At 39.5% G+C, this 27,291-nt stretch overlaps 1 protein-coding gene and 1 long non-coding RNA gene across 4 annotated transcripts in view; one reads left to right on the top strand and one right to left on the bottom strand.

Annotated features, from left to right (window-relative positions):
- CDK14 (cyclin dependent kinase 14) overlaps positions 1-19,203 on the bottom strand; it is a 606,215-nt gene extending 587,012 nt beyond the window's left edge. For 2 of the 3 annotated variants that reach the window (XR_006196800.1, XM_042917477.1), the window contains exons 1-2: positions 18,603-19,203; positions 11,496-11,527 (exon numbers count right to left, since the gene is read on the bottom strand). Coding sequence is in view for 2 of the 3 variants with exons in the window: in XM_042917477.1 (XP_042773411.1) it covers positions 11,496-11,527; positions 18,603-18,693 (123 nt within the window). In the remaining variant the exon portion in view is untranslated. The remainder of the gene's footprint in view (positions 1-11,495; positions 11,528-18,602) is intronic. The other variant, XM_042917471.1, reaches the window with a different exon arrangement.
- Positions 19,204-19,959: 756 nt separating this feature from the next.
- Positions 19,960-23,741, top strand: LOC122207370. The gene is made up of 2 exons (XR_006196802.1): positions 19,960-20,257; positions 23,519-23,741. It is a non-coding gene; the product is annotated as an uncharacterized LOC122207370 (long non-coding RNA).
- The last annotated feature ends 3,550 nt before the right edge of the window (positions 23,742-27,291 follow it).

Raw genomic sequence — 27,291 nt, 5'->3', positions numbered from 1 at the left:
TTTTTATTCCTTATTAGGAAAATAATTCATCTATTAGAATTACTACCAAACATCAGTTGCTTCTTTGTAAGAACTTTGGGTCCTATCCCCCACATACCACACCCATAGTGCCTGTGTGTTGTTTCTCCCTTCTCCTGGGAAGCAACCCAGTAAAATGCTAAGCACATGCTAGAGTAAGACAGACTGGGTTGCAATCACGGATTAAACTCCTATATAGCTGAGGGGCTTTGAGCAAGTCACAACTTCAATAAACCTCTATTTCCAAATTACCTTTTTGTTATATTTTCTTTTTTCAGATGTTTCCCCCATACAGGAATACATATGTTTCACAAAGCAGAGATCATATTCTATATGCAATGGTTGTTTTCACTGAACACTGTAAGTTTTATTTTATGCTTTTAATATTTAAGATATATAAATATATAAATATATATGAATATATACAATATATAAAATTGTCTGCAATGAGTATGGTCATTTTCTTAATAGCAAAGTATTAAAATTATTCAGTGGAAAATATGTAACTGTGATAAGAAGTAAAAATTCTGAACCTGAAAAAAAAATCTAAGTTGAGTTCAATATGCCATATTATATCGCCTAAAAAAAAACTATTCAAATGCAAGGAAATGTATATATAAGAAAATATACGGAAAATAAAGGTAATGTTGTATCTATTAAAAGCAAATCACCCAAAGTTGTGGTCATCCAAATAATGTCATTAATATGAGTTTTAAGATTTTTACCTTCTAATAACTGCAGAGAAATTAATTTAAAAGCAAACCAGCATATCTTGCAAAGTATATACTTGTTTATTTCTTCCTTTTGTGACTAAAGCACCTTTTTGTTGCACATGCAGCACATCATTTAGATAAAGTAATCCAAACCTCTTGGGGAAAGTTCTGAGCTCAATTAGGGCATCAGGGGACAGGCCATATGTTACCAAGCCTCTGGCACACCTGAACCCCAATATCTAATGACCCAAGGATGCTCATTTATAAAATTAAATAGTCGCTCTTTTAAGAGTAGAGAATCAAGTACTGCAGATCATTCTCCATCATTTCATTTGAAGACAATGTAAAGAGAACTACACAACTAAAGAAGGTTTAAATAAATGAACACCTACAACACAAAAGATGTAATTCATGCCTTGAATGACTACTACTAACACTCAATTTTATCTCATCAATCTTATCTCTTATTTCTTTTTTAATTAATGAAATTTTTATTAAAATTGAAAAAAAACTAACTTCTTATTCATTTTTCTGTTGTAGGATAATGTCTACCTAGCCCCTTCCTTGTTAAAAAAAAAAAAAAAAAAAAAAAAAAAAAAAAAGCTTGATCCCTATCTTAGTCTTCTTTTAGCTAGAATATCTAGAATATTGAAATATAAAAAAAAATACACAATTTAGAACCAAGACTGTATTTTCTGAGCCAAAAATCAGGATGCAGGACCTGAAATCAAGAGCTCTTAAAAAAAAAAAATCAGACTGCATGTGACTATACCAGTGTCCATCTTCAACTCCATTCTAATAGTTCAATAATAGATATTTCAGAAAAGTGGCTCTCAATCATTTTCGTCATCTGAACACATCTGTGGGATATGACATACTCTCAAAAAATAACCCTGGCTAACTGCAGCAGCAGTTGTCTCAAAGCATGTGATTTGGGTAGGGAAAGTGCACTGAAATCTTTAGGAAGCTTTTAGAAACTCACCATCCACACTCGTCACTGTTTTATAGAGCTAGTACAATCTCCTTTTTTGAAAAATCCTTTAAAATAGAACAAATAAGGCTCTGAAGTAACTAAGTCATAGTCATAACTCAGCTTTAAGGCATATAACAGTCCAGAGGAACAGACTAATTTGTATCCACCAAGACAAATGTGATGGGTGCCATGGCACATTCCCATGGACAAACTCTAGAATATGCTGAATTCCTGGTATATACCAAAAAAAAAAGAGAGAGAGAGAGGATGACATCAATCTGCTCTCCATTTTTTTTTAAAGGAAACTGCTTACTTCAACATTTCAGCTGATAAGAACACAGAATTATAATATGTTTGAGGTCACTTAGAGTAGAATGCTAATTCCCAGACACTGAATATGAAGATACCTTTTAGACATCACACTTTACAGACATCTCACATGAAGAGTATCCTAAGATTGAGAAAACACAAATAAGTACATGGAATTGGTCACTCCAAGACTCCAAGACTCTCTTCAATTCCAAGTCTCTTTTAATACTCATGAGTCTGACTTGCCAGCTTAGAAAAATGTGTATCAGTGAAAAGTCAAATAAGTACTCTATCTGACATAATTTAGTCTGAGTATACAATTACATGCTAAAATAAATTTTTCTACATTAGTCATAAAAGCCTTAAAAATGTTTTGTCTACACATTCCTTACCCATGCCTATAACATTTAATATCATGAAATTTAGAATTTAGAGTAGCTATTCAGAAAGACTTACACAAAAAACTACTAATCACATCACTTAAAAATTAAGCACATAATGTTGCCCCAGACATTGCAGTACAGACTACTGCCATATTTTTAGATCATAAGAAAAAAAATTTAAAGAAAATCCCCAGACTCATATGCTTAAAACAAAGAAAAGAAAGAAAGGGGTGGGAGGGGGAGGAGGGAAGAAAGAAGGGAGAGAGGGGAAAAAAGAAAAGAAAAAAGAGAGAAGAAAATTTAAAAACTAAATAATATTTTGAAAGAATAACCAGAACCAACTTTATATACTAAAAATAAAATAGATTCAGAAGGAAAAACTGAATAATCCTTCAATTATTATCTTTACATAGTGAGAGAGCTCCTTCAAGAAACCTGACACTGATGCATCTTGGAGGAATAAAGCTGGCAAAATGGAGAGCAATTTGCTGGTTCCAATTTTTTGTAATTATGCCTTTTGTAAATTTTATGACACAGAGAATAAGAAGAGTTAATTGTGTTTTAGACTATTAAAAAAATTCAAAGAATGTATCTCTCAGAAAAGGATTACTTAGAAAGGTATGTCTGTCATATTGATATAAAGGTCAGCACACTCCAGATCAAGTACAGACTATGATTCCAGTCCTCCGAAAGCCCTGACCCTTTGGTTTAGCTCATTTCAATTATCATTATGGTGCCTAAAGTAAGAGGCCGTCTGAAATGCAACCAAGCCATTTAAGGATTTGTAGATTATAAATCAGCGGTTCAGGGGCACCTGGGTGGCTCAGTCGGTTGAGTGACTGACTTCGGCTCAGGTCATGATCTCACGGTTTGTGAGTTTGAGCCCCACGTCGGGCTCTGTGCTGACAGCTCAGAGCCTGGAGCCTGCTTCTGATTCTGTGTCTCCCTCTCTCTCTGCCCCTCCTCCATTCATGCTCTGTCTCTCTCTGTCTCAGAAATAAATAAACATTAAAAAATAAATAAATAAATAAATAAATCAGCGGTTCAAATTTAAGTCAGAAGGAAAATGGTATAACATATTCCCTGTAGCTGGGCCCATTTTGTTCTTGAAGAATATCATAAGTACCTAGGTTGTACTTAAAAAAAAAAAAAAATTAAAAAAACTCCCTACACCAAAAGTCGGCTCTTTACAAAAGAATTCAAACATGCAAATCAAAGCACACCCCACAAGGAAACACCAACCACCCTTAAAGGAGAGACTTGCTACTGGTTAACGGGCCCTGCCATCAGGGTGCACAGTGCCCAAGAGAAACCCTACTCATGCTTTCAACTCCTGTAACATTCTGTCTTCTGGGGATTAAGAATGTGGAAGTGACTAATTCTCCCAAATGTCATACATTTTACATTTTGTGACATGTACTTCCTCTCTGAATTTTTACAGCACTACCCAGACACTCTAGCCACTGTCTCGGACTAGACAAAATTATTGTAATTATGTGTGCCATAATTAGGGAGACAGTAAATGTGATCAAACATTTATAGAAAGGAAAAACTAAAGCACAGAAAGTTTTAAGAACCCAGAAATCTCAACTAAATTCCAATGACAGAATAAAGGAGGAAGTGAGGTTCTTTTTCAGATGGCTCTTTTTCAAACGTTGCATTTGAAAAACTACTACATACCAGATTACTGGCACAATCCGAGAATAGTCTGTATATTTCTAGACTTCTTGCATGGGACAGGTTCATGTCATCCAGGGATGTCAGACATGACCATGGTGAAAAGAAAACAGGATATACTGTAACATAAAATCTTACTATAAAGAGAGTGAAGTTGAATTTGTGCCCAGACCCAACACTGCGAGATGACAGGAGCCAGTCAAGATGTGCTTGTCAGTGGGATTAAATTCCCTGAGACTGATGAGATTAAGAGTCAGGGTCAGAGCATATTCAGAGCCTAATAAAACAGACATCAACAATTGTTTCCTGTACAAATCTTTGAATAAGGAAACATCACGACAAGAAAGACATGTGAGGAAGGCTGGAGCAGAAGAGTGAGAGATGGAACAGTGAGACCAATTAAGAGGTTATTGGGATAAAAAAGGTAAAAGTGATAAAGTCCTGAACTGATACGGTGTCAGCTGGTGATAATGAAGGCATGAAAATCAGAGATGACTGATGAGGATGGAAAGGTGGGCAAGAGATAGATCATGGAAGGACTTGAAGGCCAAGTTAAGAGTCTGGACTTGAACCTGCAGCTAACAGGGAGCCTTTAAAGTATTAAGCAAGAGAAAAGCATTTCAGATCTGTCACTCTGTAGGAACAGGAGGCAACTGTAGGCAGGGAAGCCAGTAAGAAGATGACCATACGTCCAGGCAAGAGAGGATGAAGCTGAAGTGTGAGCCTGCCTCAGCAGTGGGAAGGGAAATGGCAGGAGGCAACGAGGACCAAGCCAATGCCAGGATGTGGTGCTTGGGGCGAAGCTCAGGACAGTGTCAGGTTGCTTCTGCCTTGGAAAATCACTAAGATAACAAAGAGAAAAGGCACAGGCTGAGGAGTACTTGGTATGTGCTGAGACTGAGATGACTACAAGATAAAGAGGCAGGAACATCAAATGGGCAGCTGCATATCTGGGTTCAGAACAGAAAGCGGGCTCGGCCACACTCATGGGAGTATATAAGGGAGTAGCCAAAAGGAAAGAGCAGGAACAGACATACTGCTCGAGGAGGGCATGAATAAATGATCACAGTGGACAGAGGGCTTCCATTAGCACAGAAGAGACGGGGAACACTTAACTGTGCTCAGAGCCTAGGGTGAAACACCTGTAAGAAAGAAGAGACACAATAAGAAAGAATAAGTAGATAAGGAAATACAGAATCAATTACACAGATTTTGGAGTGAAAGCAGGGAAAGGAGTGAAGAGGAAAGGAGGAGGAATTAGCCTAGAACAGGAGAAAAGACACATCCTCCTCTGAAATTGGAAAAAAGGAAATAAAATTGGAGCAAGTGAAGGTACATGTGCAGGCAAGGTGCTGACGCCTAACAGCATTAAGTGTTGTAGGAAGTTGGAGGGTGTTATGAGTTTTGGATTGTGTACACCAAAAATTCTTCTTAACCATACCCCTCGCCCCCAACCTCCAAATGTGATCTTATTTGGAAACAGAGTCAGTGCGGATGTAATTAGTTAAATTAAGACGAGGTCATACTGGAGTGGGGTGGGCCCCTAACTCAATACAACCAATGTCCTTGTTAAAAGGGAAAAGTTGGAAAAACACACCCTCATTAAGGGAAAGTGATGTGAAGACACACAGGGAGAAAAGCTAAGAGGAGAGGCCTGGAACGTATCCTTCCCTCACATCCTTCGGAAGGAGCCAACCTTGCCCACACTTTGATTACAGACTTCTGGTCTTCAGAACTGTGAGACAATACATTTCTGTTGTTTGAGCCACCCAGTCTGTGGGACTTTTCTACAACAACTCCAGCAAACAAACACAGAGTGGAAAGTCATCTATGAAAGGAAGGAGGGGTGGAGGAGGGTAGCTAGAAGGATGGAGGGAAGTGGAAAGGTTTCAGCAGGAAACAGGCCAGCCACACAGGGCAAGACTGTACACAGTTGCCTTGGGTTCCAGCTAAGGCCAGAGACGATAAATTTATTTACAGAGTGGTTTCCTCAAGCAGCTCTTGGCAGCCGGTGGGCAGAGGGGGAAAAGATGCCAGGTCAAAATCAAGGTCTGGAGGAGTAGATTACAAGCAAAACACAAAGGGATACGGCCACTGAGGATACTGGCAAGGGAATGATGTACCGTGAGTGAACAGAGAAGGAAACAGGAGGGGGATGGGCAGAGAACAGGTAGTCTGGAAATAGGGAACCCACAAAGAACAGATAAAAGGAGTACAGCAGGAGTGAGGAAGCTCACAGGGAAAGATAGTTACTGGGATTTAGTATTTTAGATGAGGAAGTCGGGGAAGTCGGAAGCTAGACAGCTGTATACAATGTATACATTATTCACACAGACACAGGGGCCTCAGACCATGATGGTAGTTAGGTGAGAAAAAAACTGCAACAGCTCCCACCACCCTCAATGCATGGAAAAATAATGACCAGGAATATCCCCAAATCATATTTGTACTTGACTCCTAGAATCTGGTTCTCAGAAAAATCACTGCTGTGTTTATATCTCCAGTATTACAGTTACATATTTATACAAAACAACAAAGAGGGGCATGGCCTAGAAGCAGAGGTCAATGCATATGACCCCCCATCTATCTCACAAAATTATTATATTAAGCAGAGAGGAAGCAAGTTACCTATAAAAATGTACCTGAGGAAGTTACAGATCAGATGTAAAAATGTTAAGACATTTTATATGCTTTGTACACATTTCCTTAGGATACAAAAATTAAAATAGCTGTAAAATGCAAAAATATGTGTTGGCAGCCCCTTCTACTTTGCAAACAGGGAACAAATGACCAGAGCACAGAAAATTAAAAAGCTCGTAAATGACCAATTCCCCCCCCAATACAAAAAAAGTGCTTAATTATCTGGATTATATACGATAAACAAACAAACAAACCTCTTTGCATTTCCAAGGTTTATTTCAACCACTAGAATTTTTGTATTTCTTAGTAAAGAGCCAAGCATACTCAACACTTTGTTCTGGCAACTCATCTGAGCTAAAATAACAGAGGCATGAAGCATAACTAAAACTACACAATTTAACCTTTTTAATTTAAACACAAGAACAATTCATGATTGCTGTGGCTTTAGACATTTCCAACCCTTTCTAAACACACATATTTATACTCACTTAGAACTTTTTACTTCCACAGTTCAAAAGGCTTTATACATAGTACTTTTACACTGGGAGAGATTAACTGTATTTTCTGACTGTTCATATTTTAGGTATCATTTTGAAACAAATTACTAATTTAAAAAAATAAGATTCAAAACTTCCCTGAAGTCATAGTATATTATGGCACAGGGAAAATGAGGCCACTCGGGAGACATGGCCTAAGACATCTACTGGGGACAAAAAGGTGAGAAAGAATTTGGAAAGTTCTGCAACTTTATACAAGGATATAAGGATATCCTTATAAATGGTTAGTCCACCCATCAAAAGTATAGATTAAACTTAGAGAACAAAAACGCTTCATATTTTAATCAGCGCCCAGATACAATATGAACGAAGAGCGAAATGATCGTCCCCTCTCCAAATAGGATGGGCTTCAACAAAATTTCCTATTCGAACAAAGTTGCCTAGTGTAAACATCCCTCAATACTTAACTTCCAAAGTGTCTCATTCTCTCTCTGCAACAAGCAATAGCACACTATTCATGAATATAATTCCAAGCTGCTTATAAAAATCTGCAGTCATGGCACTTCAGCCTATTGAAGAATGAAAGAATAATAAGTCTTTCAAATAGGTCCACATCTCTTTTTCTCCTCTGTTCAAGGTCAAACATTTACACACACCCTATAGAAATCCTCTAGGAATCAGGGGATAGCAACTAAAGTCCAGCTCCAGGCACTCTGGAGGAGGCCACTCCTTGAGGTAAGGAGTCCTCTGCCTCATAAATACTGAGTAGGAAGAGAGATGCCACACCTTGATGCATATCTAAGAAGCTGATTCAGTACCCAGGTTTCAAGACTCGAATCTTAACTAAATTCCAACACAGAAGTCCTCCAACTGCCAAAGAAAAGTGAGTTCAAGAAAACTTCTAACACTGTAATCTGAGGATGATCATAGAACTTGGTGACTTCTTGCGTGTTTAATCACAAATGCAGTGTCCTTTTCTGGGATCTTAGTAAAACTGTAAGTGCATGTTGACTGTAAGGTAGGATTTTATTTTACATTTAAAGATAGATAGGGTGCCTGGGTGGCTCAGTTGGTTAAGTGTCTGACTTCTGCTCAGGTCACAATCTCACAGTTCAAGCCCTGTGTATGGCTCTGTGAGGACAGCTTGGAGCCTGGCGCCTGCTTCAGATTCTGTGTCTCCTTCTCTCTCTGCCCCTCCCCTCCTCGAGCTTGCTCTCTCTCTCTCTCTCTCTCTCTCTCCCCCAAATATAAAAAATAAAGAACATTAAAAAATAAAATAAAATAGATTCTCCCTCCCCCTATGGGATGCTTGGGTGGCTCAGTCAGTTAAGCGACTGTCTTCAGGTCAGGTCAAGATCTCAGCTTATGGGTTTGAGCCCTGCATCAGGCCCTGCACTGACAGCTCAGAGCCTGGAGCCTGCTTCAAATTCAGTGTCTCCTTTTCTCTCTGCCCCATCCCCGCTTGCGCTCGCTCTCTTTCTCTCTCCCTCTCTTTCTGTGTGTCTCTCAAAAATGAATAAAGGTTTAAAAAAATTTAAAGATAAAAAGCAACTTGAAGATGATCCTCTCGGACTGGCTTTACAAATGAGAAAACTGAATGGCTAGAAATTGGCAAAGGAGAATCCACATTGTCTGACACTCAGTTCAACATTCTCTCTACTTATTGACAATATATATTTACTCACATTCAACAGATATTTACTGAATGTTTTACCATGTGCAAGACACACGAGGGATTACAAAGCTGAATGTAGTCATCCTCTCAAGGAATCTAAAAACTGGTGAGTTTCAAACAAAAAAAATGGTGGGTTTCACAGTTTTAATATGTAAATCATCACACGAAGTCTCATATGGTATGGTAGAGGAATATCTGAAAATAACTCTCCTCATAGCCCCAATTCTTAATTTCAAACTAAATCTTTCTTTCCTCCTTGTAGCCCTTCCAAATACAGAAGGTGATGTCATGGTGAGAGCATCGGTGAAGAGAAGGATGATGATGACAACGAAGACAAGGGCAATGGGAATACCAACTATGAGACATTTACTATGTGCCCATCACTCTTCTGTAACCTTCATATACTTAGGTTATTTAATCTTCGCAACAATCTTAGGAGGGAGATAAACATCTCTAACTTATAAGAGACTTGGAAAAAGTAAGTCAATTGCCCCTGAAAAGGTAGCTGAGTTAGGGTTTACACCCAGGCATGCCTTTACTACTACCATCTCCCAGGAGCCTGACCCTGGCACTTCCCGTAATTAACTGGAAACTCCTGGGCCCCTCTGGACCTCAATTACTTCATCCGAGAAATGATGAAGTTGGCCCCATGATTTCCAACATCTCCTCCAGGTGTACCATTCTGTGATTTACTAACTTGAGTTTTGGTTTTTTTTTTGTTTGTTTGTTTGTTTTGGTGTTTTTTTTTTTTTTTTTTTTTTTTTTTTACCAATCTCTTGTACAGAGGAAGGAAAACACTTTGTAAAAGCTAGAGAAAATTTTGCCCCATATTACAAAATCCAGACCTTTGTGCAAAGGTTTCCAGGTAAAGGAGGGTGGGTAGTAACCAGCTTCATATACACATCCTTCCTTAACTTTCTTCTAGGTTCCAGCCTCAGACTTTTTGGAAAGCTAATCTCACAGCCACATGACAAAATAACAATCATTAACAATGGCATTTAAACTAAACAGGAGGTTTTTCAAATTCCTAATAATGATTAGGAGTCATCTGTAACAACACGGGAAAATACCACATTTTGGGTTAAAAGAAAAAAGCAGCATATAATAAATGGCTTATGTTTTTTTGTTTCTAAACATAGGGAAAGAAGCAAGAACATTCAACAGTGGTTGTAGCTAGGTAATAGGATTGGGAGATTTTTCTCCTTTTCCTTATTTTTCTCTTTTACGTAAGCTTACATTACCTCCATAATTAGAGGGGAGACATTTCTTTACAAAGACAGAAAAAGTACCAAATATTCACCAATTGATTTCTTCTAAGAAGAAAATATACTCTCCTAAAAACATCTCAGTAACACTGCAGAAATTCCAGAAATACAGGTTTAGAGGAGAACATCATTATTACCAACTATAGATGGGGAAGAAAATATTCCTCTATTGCTTTAGGTCTAGAATAACTAAGCTTTACAGGATGTTTCAGAAATGCTGGAAGGAGAAGTTGTTTTGTAGTCCAGGGACACGTGGCTTTGTAGATCTGGGCCCCAGGAAAAAAGGAACAGGTGCAACAGACAAAGAGGCAGACCATGAGAGCCAAATGTCACTGGCCCCATCTAGAAATCCCAATCTGGAGCAGGTTCTCCCTGAGTGGTCCTGCCCTGCACCACAGCCAACCACATGGCCAAGGGGATTTCCACAAGCACAAATGTCCTCACTTCTCTGAAGCAGTAAAGCAGTGAGAGAACAGGTAGCTTATTTCACAGAAACTGCAACTGTTAAATCAAACAACCACAACCAAACTAATCCATGCTTCATTAGGCTGAAGGATAAGCACACTGTGTATATACTTTTGTGTTCATATATAAACTCACTACACACGCACGCGCGCGCGCGCACACACACACACACACACACACACACACAGCCCAATTTACAATACATGTCAATTACTGTGGCTTTGGATGGTGACAATGAAATACTTCACTCTATAGCACTCCTGAGAATATTTTGTAAACACATTGTCTGTCTGGTGATTCCCACTGATACCACAAAAAACTCAGGAAAGAGTACAATTTAAAAATCATGTTCAAAATGCTATTAATTACATATGGACCCTCTGCCCTCTTGGAACAGACTTTTTTGCTACTTTGTAGCAAGTAGGTAAAGACAGATCTGATATACAAAGGATAGGAAAACTAGAACAGGAAAGTCAGCCCCTCCTTTGGGAATCTGATAGACAATAAGTGGCATCAACGTCGCATCACATCCTGATTCAGTGCAGGGTTGCAGGGAGCTGGGGTGCCCAACTTACCAACAACTCCAGACTTGCCCTAAGCACGTACCTCACAATGGGCTTCTCCAGCACTACCACCATTAAGGGGTCAATAACACAAAGGCCTGGGGGTATTTTTGCTAATTTAAAAAGACATATTTCTGTTGACTGCCACCAAAATTCATTCAAATAATTAAAGCTGAAAAATAATACAACTATAGAGATGTCATCTCTTCTTTTTTTAAGGCATTTTTTTCTGCTTCTTAAGTGTGAAGTTGGCACCTATTAAGTATACCCAGAAGTAATTAAATACATCCAACATAAGATAAAGAAATTTAACCTACCTCATCAAAGGTGGTGTCGTCTTTCTTCAAAGCTGTAAAATAAAAAGGGAAAGGAAGAAGTTATTGTGAAACATCTCAAGGAAACGAAGTATCTAAGTTCTAGAAAACAGAAAGAAAACAAAGCAGTATGGTGTTTTCATTTCAGAAAGTAAAACTGTACCCCAACCTGAATAACAATGTTATGATACAAATAGGAAAACTACAAATGAGACAGAGAATTGCACAGCATGCTTCTTTGTGAGACACTTTCATAAATATGTAAATGGACTATCCTCCCAAGTATGGAAAAGAAGAATGTATATCTTTCCCCTATCTCTTCTTTAGTAGGAAAACATTTTAATGAAAAGTATGAAAGAATCAAAAAGTAATCTTAAAGAAATGTCTCCTTCAGCTTCTGGGTTTTGTGCATATGTCATTATGCACGGTGTGTGGTCCTCCCAAACCAATTGTCAGGATGACACCCACTCTGCACAGTGCCCTGAATGAGATTCTCATACCGAGAGAGGTTTAAATACAGTAATGAAAGACTAAGCATGTTAAACTAAGCACTGCAGAGACATAATTCAAACATTTCAACATGATCAATTTTATAACGAAGTATCACCAAAGGAAACAATGCATTCAGAACGTTGTATGGGAATTGGCAAATGCTCAAAATTTATTTAAATATGCATGGATTCAGAATTGGCATTCTATTACTCTAAAGAGAGAGAAGTAAGTATTTCATGCATAGTTGGCAAACACCCTAGTTCCTTAAATCCTACAATTACTTAGAATGTTTCATATTAAGGAGAATGCACAAAGGAGCTAATTTAGCTGAAACCACTAGCTGGAGACATGTTTCTAATTTATAGAATTGTGCATAGGTGTTTACCGTCTGTACTGGACAGTTCTAGTCAGGATAGAAGCACTTGTGTTGCTCTTACTTGGAAAGCTATGTTCTGACAAAAGCAATGGAAAACAAATTATGTTGGGAATCAATCTCTGAGAGAAGTCATGTGCTTAAATGGAAGCTACCATACCAGAGCTTATATTATATAATGTAACAATCTTGAAAAGTATATTTTCTGTTTCATACCATAGACTTGTCTTTTTAAACATCAGGAAGTATGTAGTTGTGGTGAATTAAGGGGGGTGAGGGTAGATTGAGGGAAATAAAGTGTTTCTGAAAGTTCAATTCTTAGTTTTCCTCTTTTTACCTAAGAAGCTGATCTGTACCAAATTTCTCTACTGACTTTATTAGAGGACAACTACTTCTAAATGAAAAATAAAAAGACAGCCCTTTATACCATTCTCAAATAGCTTATCTTACATTCAATTACTTACACACATTTTATTATATATTTCGCTTTAACTTACACTAACTCTAAAATAAGCTATTTTGAGGGGCGCCTGAGTGGCTCAGTCGGTTAAGCTTCTGACTTCGGCTCAGGTCATGATCTCATGGTTCGTGAGTTCAAGCCCCGCGTCAGGCTCTGGGCTGATAGCTTCTGTGTCTCCCTCTGTCTCCCTCTGTCTCCCTCTGTCTGCCCCTCCCCTGCTTGCACTCTGTCTCTCGCATTGTCTCAAAAGTAAATACACATTAAAAAAATTAAAATAAGCTATTTTGATAGAAAGCTGTAAGATCCCCAATGATTCTTAAAGACTATTTTTAATTTAGAATGTAAAACTTCTAATCTAGAAGGCTTTCTTTAAATATCAGTCAACAATGTTACTAAACTCCCACCCTCACTCCCTCAAACCTAAGGCATATCTTCTAATTAACATACTTGAGTAGTGATTCCAAGATAAAATATTAGTGACCTACATAAATATAGGCAAGTTGTTCCATCTAAAAATTTTTTTCTAATAAGAAATGATTAGCTCACTGATTTCAAATACAAAGTCAATCATTGTACAGCCACATACCTAGCTCATTTAACAAAAATTAATGAAAAATTATGTGGCTGTCATGTAAGATGCAAAGCTAAAGGAGCAAGCTTATAAATCACAGCACAAACTTCCTGTATTTTCTTTACTTTGGACATAATAAAAGTTTAGTCTTGGGTTTTCTTAAGCAAAGCATCCAATAAGAACTACAGTTAATAACTACCCCCTCGGGTAACTGCAAACACAGAATGAAGACCCTCAAACTGAGAGATAAAGAAAGCAAGAAACTAAATTGTCTTTGACATCCTGACTGGACTATTTCTTTCTTGCCCCCAAATCCTGCCAATTCCTTCAACATTCTGGATAAAGGGGTAGGGTCTGTAGGTAGAAAGAAATGGAAGAAATATTAGAGGAAATTACAGGTGTATCTTCTAAGATATAAGGAGCAGAAAGCTAGATTCTCTCCCATGCACACTATTCTCAAGCCCAAGATATCTTAGGGGAGAACATTTTAAGACCAAAAAATCTATGACTTCAGTAACTCTTCACTGGTGGGTCGACACTTTATATAGTTTCTTATAAATATGGAATCCTTGCTTGAACAGCAGTTAACAGTAACAACAAAGGCCAATTAAATATGTCTCTGCCAAATATTTACCAGGTCATTGATGAATAATAAACTATTACCCAAACAAGCACGCAACATCTCATTATTGATTACATTCCCCGATTGTCATTAATCATTCATGTAAATGTAAACTCACAATTGTCTTCAAAGATATCATGGAATAGCAAGTATATTACACTTTTATGGGTTAACAAAGGTGTATGTATACATTGAATCATTTGAGATAATCAGGTAGTCTATTTAGTCCTCTGCTCGGACACTGCTTCCTCTAGAGAGCTTGCCATGCTCTCACCAACACTAAAGTGGTGTCCCTCCTATGTTCTCCAACAGCAAATTGTGCTAATCTTCTTGGTAAAATTTGTCATTCTATATTGTCAATGCCCTTTCACTGGCCTGCCTTCTCATAAAAGTCCTTGCGGACTGGTACCAATGGCCACTGAAACTGAATGTGAGCACAATATCTCGCACATAGGAGGTACTCAATAATTATTTGTTGAATTAATTATGTCTACCTCAAAGGCCAAAAGACAGCCTCTTGCCTTTTGAGACACACTAAAGTGTTGGCATATGAAAACCATACACTATTTTCTCTCATGAAAGGATCATAGATATAAATTCCATTTCCTAGTTTTCAAATTAAAATCTTTTGAAACTACATTGGAAGAAGACATGGTACTGTATTTACATTTTGTGTCTGAACCTTTAACCTTAAGAATGGACTTATCAAATGACAGCTGGACTCTACATTACACACATACAGAACAAAGTAACAAACCCAAAATTTCAGCCTCTTCCTTTCATTCAGTTCTCTCACAAACTACATCTTTTAAAAAAAATGGTGTACATGGGCTTCACCTCAAATATCACAGAGTATAAACTTCCTTTCTCTGGGAGTTAATCCAAACAAGTGTGAAGAAATGCATTCAAATGACTATGAAGAAATGACAGTTTGACCTAATCTTACACAGAAAGCATTCCTCCTCCTAAGCTATCATTCAAAAATAAAAAGAAACAGGAAACAAAAGAGGAAAAGGATTTTAACATAAACTTTTTAACAACTAAGTTCCCATTTCTCTTTATTTATGTTAACCAAAATTAAAAAAAAAAACAAACACGTGAGACAACAACAGTAATTCCTAAATAAGTGAACATACTGACATTATTTAGCAGAAAACCATAAATACTCACCACTGAAATCAGTGGATGACTTTGAAATTCAATTACACCCATCTTGTAAAAGAACTGTAACTATGTTGTAGTCACTCCCTGGCAGATGTCATAAATTAGAGTGCTATGGCTTGAAAGCCAGTGTGTTTTATTAGACCTTATATAATATAGTAATCTCAGATCAGCTGTATTGGGGTGGGTAGCGACAAAGCTGGTATGACCATTTACGTGTGGATGAATTAAACATCAGCGTTGCCGCTCTTATACAGTCCAAATGGTTATTAACAATAAACTGATTGAATATCACATACTTTCAAAAGTTGTGCTCATTTTCTATAGATGAACGGTTAACTTCTCAGGACTAAACAATGATGCTGTATATTTTATCCTATAACAAGCTACACTTTTGAATCATACTAAAAAAGCAAAATGAAGTCAGTATGTTTACTTCAAAAGCCATCATAGATTGGTTAAAGGGAATGCATATACAGAGATGTTGGATTACTCCACAAGAATAAACCATTCACTCTTTGATCTCATGAAGTACCAATGAAGAAAGGGGGGAGGCAGGGGATACATAGAGAAACTGGAAGGAATAGTAACAGCCCCCATTATTGATCTTCACATGTAACATCTTGCACTAGATATTTTACGTATTCTATCGGATTTAATCGTCACAACAACCTTAAGAAAATGTATACATGTGGACTCTAAGGTTGAGGGATATTCTGCTAGTTGACCAAGACACACAGCAAGCTGGGAAAACAGGGTTCAAACCCAGACCAGACTAACTCCAAAGTCCATCCTGTTTTAATACGGTAAAGTCAGTAACCACTTCTTCCCTTCTCTTTCTTCCCACCTAGAAAATCAATTATGTCAATATGATGCAATCACCAGTAATGATAATAACATATTATGAACATCTCTTGAGTCTACACTACATACTGCACAAGACATCATATGCGTTATTTCCCTCAGTGCCAATATCAAAACTGAGTTGTACATGAAAAACTGAAGCTCAGGGGCGCCCGGGTGGCTCAGTAGGTTAAGCATCCAACTTTGGCTCAGGTCATGATCTCACGGTTTGTGGGTTCAAATCCCACGTCAGGCTCTGTGCTGACAGCTCAGAGCCTGGAGACTGCTTCAAATTATTTGTCTCCCTCTCCCTCTGCCCCTCCCCCATTCACACGCTGTCTCTCTGTCTCCCTCTCAAAAATAAACAAACATTAAAAAAATTTAAAAAAAAAACAACTGAAGCTCAGAAGGTGAGGGACCTGTTCAAGGTCACACTGCTGCATGTGGCAAGACGGGAAATCTCCAGTGGTCTGACACAGCCCACACCCTTAATCTATGCACTATACAATCCCATAGTAAAAACCCCATTCCATAGTCTTGAGCACCTTAAAACCTTACATAACCAAATTTGTTTTATTGCTTTTTGATGTTGCAAATATAACATTAAGAACGTACTCAGATAACAAAGATTAATTTTTCTGCAGTCCCACTTCACATGTATGTCTTGGGTTTGACATACAATCATAACCACATAAAACCTCTTTATCTCTTTACAGTATTCCAAAATGGGACTTGCTATTCAGAATCATGACCTTCCTTCAATACAAGAAATAATCAGTTAGGTTCACTGCACTGTACTGTTTCTGAAAGAAGGAAGTAAAATCTACTAGATCATAGAAGACATTTTAACAAGTGTTGGAATCAAAAGGAGTTTCACATCACTAAATCTCAGTAAGCTAGAAAATCCAATTAACTGTAATACCCCATTCGCCAGCATTGTAGTTAATACAAATTTTACTGATTGTCGATCAAAATCTTAAAATTGCTTAAACATAAGGAATTTTTGTATTAATGTCCTTGGTTTCTTACTGAGATTCAACTGCAATGAATTATTTAACACAAAACTGGAAGGGCTCCAACAGAGTCATTAGCATTAGTAAATATACAGTTAATGTGTTTTAGAACAGGGCTTAATGGACTCCAGAACCCGCCTCTGTGATGCTTTGGGTCCCAGGTTGAACATCCTCTTTAAAAATGCACACCAACTGAACACCTTGCTCTCACACTCTTGGCTTCAAACTTCATTTGCATGTAGGAACTCTTCAAATGCATCCCTAACTCGTGAGAGTGAAACTGCAACTATCCAATACATGCAATAAGTAAAACCAAGATTAAATGTTGGTTTCACACCATAACTTTACAGTCATTTCGGAAAGATTTTGTGTACCAATAGAAAATTTTTAAACCCAACACAAAGAAAACTAGGCTAAATTTTGATCCATATTTCCTCTTGCTTGAAGAAAGTTTGCATATTTTACAGTGTGCTTATATAATGATTTTTTTTTTACAGGAATGGATGGATGGATGAATGACTCCAATACTCATATTCACCCCAGGGGTTTATTTTAAGGAATTAAGCACTTTATGCTTAATTTCCATTAACACCTTCATTAACATGGATGACATGTTAAACAAGTGAAACAAAGGCTAGAAAGCTTCTTAGGGAATCCGAGGGGTTATTTTTAGTGCTTGTAGGATTTTCTTGCTGAAAACAGTTACCTGCATAAATGAAAGTTCTAATGTTAGAGGAGGCAGCTACCGTCTTAAGGTTAAAAGGGGTTTTCTATGGCTAACCCTAAAAAGCTAGCAAACCCACTCCACATAAAACTGTTGTCACCCTGTTATAGTCCGTGACATGGATTTATTCTTAAATGTCCTAAACATTTCTCAGTCGGTTTTTATTTGTGTATCGGTTGGTTTAAAGACAATAGCCCCGGAGCTGTAGTAAATGTAAGAAGTTCTGGGGACTTATTTCTAAATGTTCAGACAAGTTCACAGCGCGCATTTATTTGCTGCAATGGAAAGATTCAGAGAGCTTGGGACAGAACAGCCGAATCTCGCTTTCGAGGACCCGAAGTACCGAACAAAAGGTCCCAAGGTATCTGTCCCACTTCCCTTTAGGTTGGATGTGTTAAACAATACGAAGGAACAGCTCAACGTTTCACCAATTCCCAAAGCTAAATTACTGACTAAACACCCCAGAGCGAAACCTGCGCGCAAAAAAAAAATAAAAAAATAACAAGTGACCCAGGCGGCCGCTCAGCCCGGTGCGCAGCGGGGCCCGGGGCGTCCCATCGCCAGTCCAACGCCGGCGCGAAAGGCGGAGCGCTAGTGGCGAGGAGAGGAAACCCAAACTGTGGGCTTTATGATCATCCACAAATGATCCCCTAGATCCCGAGGGAGAGGGGTGTCTCTCCTTTCCATTGTCGCCCTACCCCAGGTCCGGGTACTGTTCCCTCCACCGACCGCGCGCAGCACACTCTACACCAGCCCCGGGTGGTCGCCGCTTTGGTGATGCCAGAAGCGCGGGGCGGAGGAGCAGGCGCCGGGGGCGTCCGGCCCGGTGCCCGGGGCAGCGCGCCACTCACCGATGCGGCTGAAACTCTCCGACAAAGTTCTCCGCAACTTCTTCATCTTGCCGATCTTCTCGGCCGGCTGCGGCTCAATGAGGTCGCACATCTGGGCGACGCGGGGCTCCGGCAACTTCCCCAAACTGGTCCAGAGCGGAGCGCAGACAACAGCGAGGGCGCGCGGCAAGAAGGCGGCGCCTCCTCCTCCTCCTCCTCCACCTCCTCCTCCGGCCAGGAGGCGACGCGCTGGGCTCAGGAGGCGAGTGGGGAGCTGCAGGCTCTGCTCCGGCCTGGGCCGCGGCTGGGCGGGCGGGGGCGTTCTACGTGGTGCCGGGGGCGGCCGCCATCGCCGCAGCCGCGGTGGCCCCGCGCCGCGCCGCCGCCGCCCGGCTCATTTTCCCTCCTTTGTAACCGAGAGCAGCGCGGCCGGCGGCCGACAGCGGGGGCGGCGCGGCCGGAGGCGGGGAGGGGACGGGCTGGGAACAAGGTGCGGGAGCCGGGGGTCGCCGGAGCGCGCGGGGCACAGGCGGGGAGAAGTTCTCAGCCCCGAGTTTCGGGCGTTAGGGAGAAAGAGCCGCGGCGCGGAACCGCCACCCGCCCCGCCCTAACCGCCCCTCCCGCCGCTTCCGCCCCGCCTCCCCCTTGGCAAAGGACCCCGGGCTCGGGACCCCAGGGGGACCTTGGCTCCCCGGCTCGGAGTCCGCGTTCTCGGCGGGCCTCTAGCCCCGCTCGCGCCCCCGCGGCGCCCCCTCCCGGCCGCCCCCGCGCGCCTCCCCCGGCCCTGCCCGCCCCGCCCGCGCGCTCCAGGACCCAGGCCGGCGGAGGGCCTCGAACAGGCAGGGCTGGGAGCGGGCCGCTACTGGGGACTCCTCCTCGCGCTTTGGGGAGGCCACCCAAGGAAAAGCTCTGGATCTCGGTCGTTTATGACTGATTTTCTCCTTGCCACGAACGCGTGTGAAAAGGGCGAGGACCTGGGGGGAGGGGGTGGCCACCACCACTACCTCTGGGTCGGGGGAGTGGAAAGGCCTCGGAGACGCACTCAGGTTTGAGGGCGACTTTTTCTTTTCCCAGTTTTGCTAGGGAGGTTGTTAAGTTGGGCCCGTTTTTTTAGGGGAGTCAAGTGCAAAGGCAGAAGCGTCAACTGTAACCCCCCAAGGCACGGTTAAGTGCTGTTTCCTTCACCGCTGTGTCACACTGAGTGACTGATGGGAATGTAGATGCAGCTGATTTCTGATGTAAATACCCAGTTCTATAGTAAATAGCAATGGGATTCTAGAATGTGTTACCAATTCTGGAATATATTAGTAATCTAGAATTACCAATATTCTAGAATTGGTAATTCTAGATTGCCGATTCTAGATTACCAATTCTAGCATGTATTTCTAAATTGGAAGTCTTGGAGCCAAAAAAGATTCCGACCTCCTCTTCCCCGGCCTCAAAAAATAAATTTTAAAAAGGAAGACGTTGGGGGAGGCTTTATAAAATCCCAAAACAAACAGTTCAGGCAGCAAACACACATCGTCTTCATTCTATTAAAACGTGGCGCAGCGAACACTCCAAACATCACTCTCCCAAGGGAGAGAGAAGGAAGATGGGGGAGGGACTGAATGTTGATTTGGGGCCAGCAAACTCCTTATGAATAGAAATTTAGTAATCTTGAGTCATCTGGCTGTGTAAGTAATAAGAGCTTGTGAGTGTGTGACAATGCTGTTTGGTTTAAAGGAAGTTTTGGGGAGTTTGTGTTTTGTTAAAAGATTTTTATCTTAAAACAAAAACTAGCCCCCTGCCTTCCTTAAATTGTGAGGTAGAACACTTCGACTTGTTCTCCTCTGCACTGAGCATATTATAGGGTCTTGATAGATGGCAGCTGATAACAGGAAGTCAAGCCAAGCAAAGGAGGGTGGGGAATTCATCAAGATGCAAGGAGGCTGGGTCCTAGTGACCATAATTAGATATTATAGACAGCACCAATATAGCCTCAGACAGGAAAAAGTTTGACTTTTACCACTTCCTCAGATTACTTAGGGAGAAAGTTATCAGCAGCTATGAATGAAAAAACAAAAGCAACCAATTAAAATACTGATGGGTTCTATCTACCGAGTCAACAAAGTTGAAGAAATAGTTACTAATTTAATAAGCTTTGAGTACTGTGTGTCTGTGGCTATCCTATTCACTCTGACAATGACTAGTTCATATAGGTAAATACACATATAGCTACAGATACAAATTCTCCATTTTACCTCCCCAGTATTTAATATTTCCAACCTTTTTAAGGGTCAACTTCTGCTTGAATAAATCATGGTATATGCATACAAAGGTATAGTAAGTAAACACTTTTTTTAGATGAGATAAGTCAATATGTATTGATGTGCAAATATGTCTAGGGTAACTAAGTAAAAAGCAAATTTATCATTAAATCATTTGTGGGGAAAAATATACAGATGTATGTTTCCACATGCACAGAAAATTTCTCCAGAAAAAGAACAAAGAACGATTAAGTGTGCATACCCAGAATAAAGAGAACATTTCCTTTGCCCTTATACCTTTAACTACAATTTGAATGTTTTACCCAAAGAACACATTACTTATAAATACTAATAAAAATACTAATTTAAAACATAAAAATAATATTTACTTCATTTTTACCTACCCTACTCCAAAACTTCTGCTTTTGCATCTCCAAAATAAACCTCACCTCATTACAATAGTATTCCTAACAGGAGAGATAGTGGTTAGTAATGGACCAAATAAACCTTGTCAATTATGAATAACCAACTTCCCGTTATATGCTTAACAACTTCCTTTGTTGGTTATATATTAAAATGACTAATTTTGTAAGACACTGTGACACAAAGGAGGACATTTTTAACTAGATAGTTTTAAAATGTATACACTTAATAGGATTCAACTCTTTACACAGTTATGTTTCACTTATGTCTTTATCCTACATTTTTAAGTTCCCTGAGGGAAGGGACTCTGTATACAAAAAGTACAATGTTTATTTCATAGTGAGTGTAAGCTAAAAATTTTTTTTAAATTTTTTTTAATGTTTATTTATTTTTGAGACAGAGAGAGGCAGAGCATGAGCAGAGGAGGGGAGAGAGAGAGACAGAGACACAGAATCCGAAGCAGGCTCCGGGCTCCGAGCTGTCAGCGCAGAGCCCAACGTGGGGCTCGAACTCACGAGCTGTGAGATCGCGACCTGAGCTGAAGTTGGACGCCCAACCGACCGAGCCACCCAGGCACCCCGCTAAAAATTTTTTTAATGTGTATTCATTTTTGAGAGATGGAGGAAGACAGAGCATGAGTGGGGGAGGGGCAGAAAGAGAGAGACACACACAGAATCCAAAGCAGCAGAGCCTGATGCAGGGCTCGAACCCACAGACCATGAGATCATGACCTGAGCTGAAGTCGGACACTTAACCAACTGAGCCACCTAGGTGCCTCATCACAGTGGATGTAAATTAAATGTCAAGTGAATGTAGAATGTATCGCTGCCCCTGAGAAGTGATGTGTTGTCCTCAGAAACAAAGATGACTATCCAGCATCTGTGTGGCATATGTATTTTCAGTGGGAGGATGGATCTGTGCCAGTCCTCCATCAGAACTTCTGGTTCACAAGGTTATAGTTTGGCTGGACTGAATTAAAGGTGCAGTATCTGAATACAAACACATAAACTTACCTAGAGGCTGAACCCAACATGAGTTGACCTTAATCAAATTCATCGATTAAAGCATGCATATATATTAATTAAGCCTTGAGGAGTAGCAACAGTGGCTGGACATCCACCACAACTCATGGGTTCTAGTCCCTACTCTAAATGTTGTGTGGCCTTAAATAAAGTGACTTACCCACTTTCTTATCTATAAAAAAAAAAAAGGGAGGGGGCTTGAACTAGATGACCTCCAGGGTCATTCATTCCTGCAAAATTCTGATTTTAAGTTGAATGGTGAAATTTCTCCTCTCCCAGCTTATGTACTAAAAGGTAGATTTATTAATGAGAAGTAATTAACATGCAAGTAAGATGGACAAAGACAAAGACCATCGACAAAAATTAGGTAAAATTTAAGATACATTATTTCTAGTTCTGCTATACATTAATTACGCTTTTATTATAAATGGATCTTGCCCATATAAGAAAAATAGCAGGCTAATATGCTGGCAGTAAATTTTAAGGGAATGAATCCTAATCCAAAGAAGATAAATTATAGAGGATTTGATTAGAATCTATAATCTAGCAAAAGGAGAAAACAGACTTACTGACCTGAAACGGTATGAAAAGATATTATCAGTAAAATAAAATCTATGAAACAAGGATGTCAAGTATGTAGGGAATAAAGTGGGAAAGCAAAATTAAAAAGAGAAAATGTATGTTTATTAATGTAAAATTTTAGAATTTAACCAAAGGGTAAATATTAAGACATACAGTCAGGTTGTAATTATTGAAGTGGTGGAAATTTACCTAATTAAATATCCTCTTAGAAATCTAAATAGTCACCCTAGTTAATTATTTTTAGGATCAAGTATTATCCTCCTTTTTTGAACACAGCCAGCAGGAACTGAAGTAGCACAAGTTTAAGTGACTTATACAAAGTTCCCAATGAGTCATCAGTGAAACTGGCACATGGAATCCAAAACTCTTGTCACCAACTTTTGGTTAATGTCTAGCCTTAAGGGTTCCTCCCCCCCCCCCTTTTTTTTTTTTTTTGACATAGAGCAAATTAAAATAAAAAAGGGAAGGGGAATGGAGGGTTGTTATATCCACACTTAGGTAAATGGAGCTCCCCATCCTTCCCCCTCCCTGTCTATCCACCACCCATTGCCTAGTGACTCCTAATTTCAATCCCTTTCACATTTACAGGAATCATTCTTGTTGCCACAAACATCCAGGCTTGTGCAGAACTAAGACCTGTATTTGTCTAATTGTTTTATAGGTAATTCTCTGTTTGTTCATCATATATTTCAAGAGACCTAAGGACCTAAATAAATTGATCTACTTGCAAATGGCTGTAGTATGAAGAAGCTGCCAAAACATCCAAATGATGTCACTATTAATTAGCTCAGAATAGTTTTGAAGAAAATAAACTACCAGGGTCAAAGCATGCATTGAAATACTGGTGAACTGCCCTGTCCTATTAAACCATGTTTAAATATTAATGTTACCTTGTTCCTGTTTTCAATTATTATATAATTTGTACAATGGAAGTCCATAGAAGAAAATACCAACCATGACATACCTCACTGAATCATGCTGTTTGGTGTTATTTGTGTGTGTGATACAGATGTGTCATCAAGAAAGGGTCCTCATTTATGACTGTCATCAATTTCAGTGCATCATGTTGCAGATCCATCAGAATTAAACTTCAGGGACCAGTCCTTTAATTGAATTCTGAACATGGATGTGAAAATGGTCAGAAACTAATGTTTTAGTGAACCAAAACCTTATGCCTTTTGGTCAGTACAGACAAGTCCTGTTAGGAACAATATGTTCAGAAATGCAGCTCTTGTATCAAAAACACCCTAATCTTTCTTTCCAAGGCACTTGACAGTTCATCTGCATTCACATGCCTATTCTAATCAAGTGCTTCTAAGCCAAAAAAAGTGTCCATAGGATAATTATGTTGGTGGTGTCATCAGACATATCACATTCCCTAGCAAAACTCACTATTTATTATTTTTAAATGTAATTGAAATACTTATGGTTTTATAATGTGCTATAAATTGATGCTTTTATTTTAACCCATACTACTCCAAGAGACATTATCATTACCACCGTGTTACAAAAGGAAATGAGCCTAGCGATGCCTAGATGCCACCCCAAAATCATCACACAGCTTCCAGTTTTAGATTGAGACACAGTTTGGTTACTAAAAACTTTTCTTTTATAAAGAAATTTTGTGTCATGATATATGACATTTTCTTTTTCTTTTGATACACTTTGGGTATAATCATGGTTGTCCTTTTGGATAGAAAGAACTATTCCAAAGCAGAGAAAGTTCTAAAAACAAACTCAAGCAGGTTAATGGATAGATAAAAACTCCTAAATTCCAGTACTATATTTTCTTTTTTCATACCTTATGGGAAAATATTAAAGGTGTGGTATTCAAAGGTAATACAATTGACTTTGAAAAAGAGGCTCCTTTCTACTCTACTCGGTGCTTGTAAATGAGCTAAACATTCTAAAACTATCACTTATTGGGCCATTGCAGCACGCATCAGAGTAGTGGATTCATAAAATGTAATTTGGTCATAACTAACATTTAATATAATATTCCTCACCTATGAGAATGAGTCATACCAAAATTACTTGGTGTCTTAGTCTGTTTGGGCTGCTATAAATGGAATACCATAGACTGGGTGGCTTTTATTTTTTTTTAATTTTTTTTTAATGTTTATTTATTTTTGAGACAGAGAGAGACAGAGCATGAATGGGGGAGGGTCAGAGAGAGAGGGAGACACAGAATCTGAAGCAGGCTCCAGGCTCTGAGCTGTCAGCACAGAGCCCGACGCGGGGCTTGAACTCACGGACCGTGAGATCATGACCTGAGCCGAAGTCGGACACTTAACCGACTGAGCCACCCAGGCGCCCCAACTGGGTGGCTTTTAAACAACAGAAATTTATTTTCCACAGTTCTGGAGGCTGAAAGTCAAATAAGGAAACCAGCATGGTTGACTTCAGCTGAGAACTCTCTTCCAAGGTGAAGACCGTCAACTTCTCACTGTTGAGAAGTGGGGAGGGAGCTCCCTGGGACATCTTTTACAAGGGCACTAATCTCATTCATGAGAGCTTCATACTTATAATCTAATCATCTCCCAAAGACCCTCCAAATACCATCATATTGGGGATTGTTTCAACATATGAATTTTGGGGAAACACAAACATTCAATCTGTGCATTTGGGGAGCATTTTCAAAGGATCATTCTAGAGCATCCTAGGCAGAGACTGGAGAAGCAGGAGGAGAAAGGGGCACATACAGATTGAAAAAGACTCCAAGATGATTCTTGTACAACCCCCAACAAGTAGTAAGAATCACTGATTTAGTCCCTTAAATGGCAACATGATGGTTGTTATTTGATGAAAGTCAGATAGGGAAGACAACGTAGAAATATTCATGGAGCATAAAAGACAGTAATGCTGGAGAGGTAACATCCTAGGTGTGTTTCAAATGGTAAAACAGAAACCAGGGATAGGAGCCATAAGATACTCTCAGTTCTAGAACCTTTTGTAATGGCCTATATAGTATCACCAATCCTCTGCTTCTTCATCTGTAAACAACAGAGAGAGAATTGTTCTGGTCCTACCAGCCGAAAATTATCTCCTTTTCCTAATCAAATATATTTGATTTCTTCTAATTACAAACCAAAAAAACAGACATAGGCCAATTGAGCTGAACAGAAAGGATTGAGAGAATCGTTTTCTAGTACTATCTCTATTCTCTTATCACAAGCAAGTAATTTTACTTGACTTCATTTGTGTAATTATCAAATGCTTTTTTAAATTTAAATTCTAGTTAGTTAACATACAGTGTATTATTAGTTTCAAGTATAGAATTTAGTGATTCATTGCTTACATATAACACCTGATGCTCGTTACAAGTGCACTCCTTAATCCCCATCATCTGTTTAACCCATTCTCCACCACCACCCCCCACCTTCCCTCTGGTAACTATCAGTTTGTTCTCTACAGTTAGGTGTCTATTTCTTGGTCAAATGCATTTTGATACTTACCATGTCCCAAGCACTGTGCTAGGAGCAGGATATACTGCAGTGAAAGAGGCGGAGCACAGTCATAGCCCCTGCCTGCACAGAGCCTGCAGACTAGTGAGGGAAAATGAAAAGTGACCCGTTTTATTTTTTTAAGTTTATTCATTAATTTTGAGAGAGAGAGAGCACTTGTGCACACGTGAGTGGGGGAGGGCCAGAGAGAGAGGAAAGAGAGAACCCCAAGCAGGCTCCCCATTGTTAGTACAGAGCCCCACTCAGAGCTCAATCTCACAAAACATGAGATCATGACCTGAGCCAAAATCAAGAGCTGGACGCTTAACCAATTGAGCCACCCAGGCGCACCCCCTCCCCATTTTAAAACAGAGGAAGAACTGGGTGCTATTGATACCGTGCATCAGAGAGATTTCTCTTGCTTCTGAAGGTCAGAGATGTCCACCACATATACTGAGACCTGAAAGATCCACAGAAGTAGTCAGGTGACAGGCAGGAGTTCCTGGAAGAGAAATCAGCACTTGGGGCCAGATGGCATAGGAAGAACATAGTGCATTCAAGAAACTGAAAGATGGTCTGAATATAGAACAAATATGAAATAGTCTGGTGAATTTGACAAGGACCAAAAAGTAGACACTTTGGTAATCATGTAGTAAAGGCTATGTATGTTTTAGTTACTATTAGAAATGTCAGACAACACTCATGGTACTTTCTGTTCCTCTTAAAAACCCACAAAGCTATAGTGAATGGACTTTTTTAAGCAAAAGTACACATGCACATAGAGAGTAAAAGAAGAAACCAAAACAATTTTGGAAGCTGGAAAAATCGTAATTGAGTAGTTATTGACTTGTCAGTCCCAAGAAAGCTGAATCCTAAGCCAGCAGTTGGCAGGGCTGAGAGGCAACCTACTGAAGGTTGATAACTGAATGTCAAGACACTTAACTTTCTTTCCTCACCTTCTTCCCATAGTTCTGACCAACCAATTGTCCTA

Source organism: Panthera leo, chromosome A2 (assembly GCF_018350215.1).
Source record: "Panthera leo isolate Ple1 chromosome A2, P.leo_Ple1_pat1.1, whole genome shotgun sequence".
Classification (NCBI taxonomy): Eukaryota; Metazoa; Chordata; class Mammalia; order Carnivora; family Felidae; genus Panthera; species Panthera leo.
Note: the sequence above shows the minus strand (reverse complement) of the source record. Positions and strands in the feature narration are given on the sequence as shown.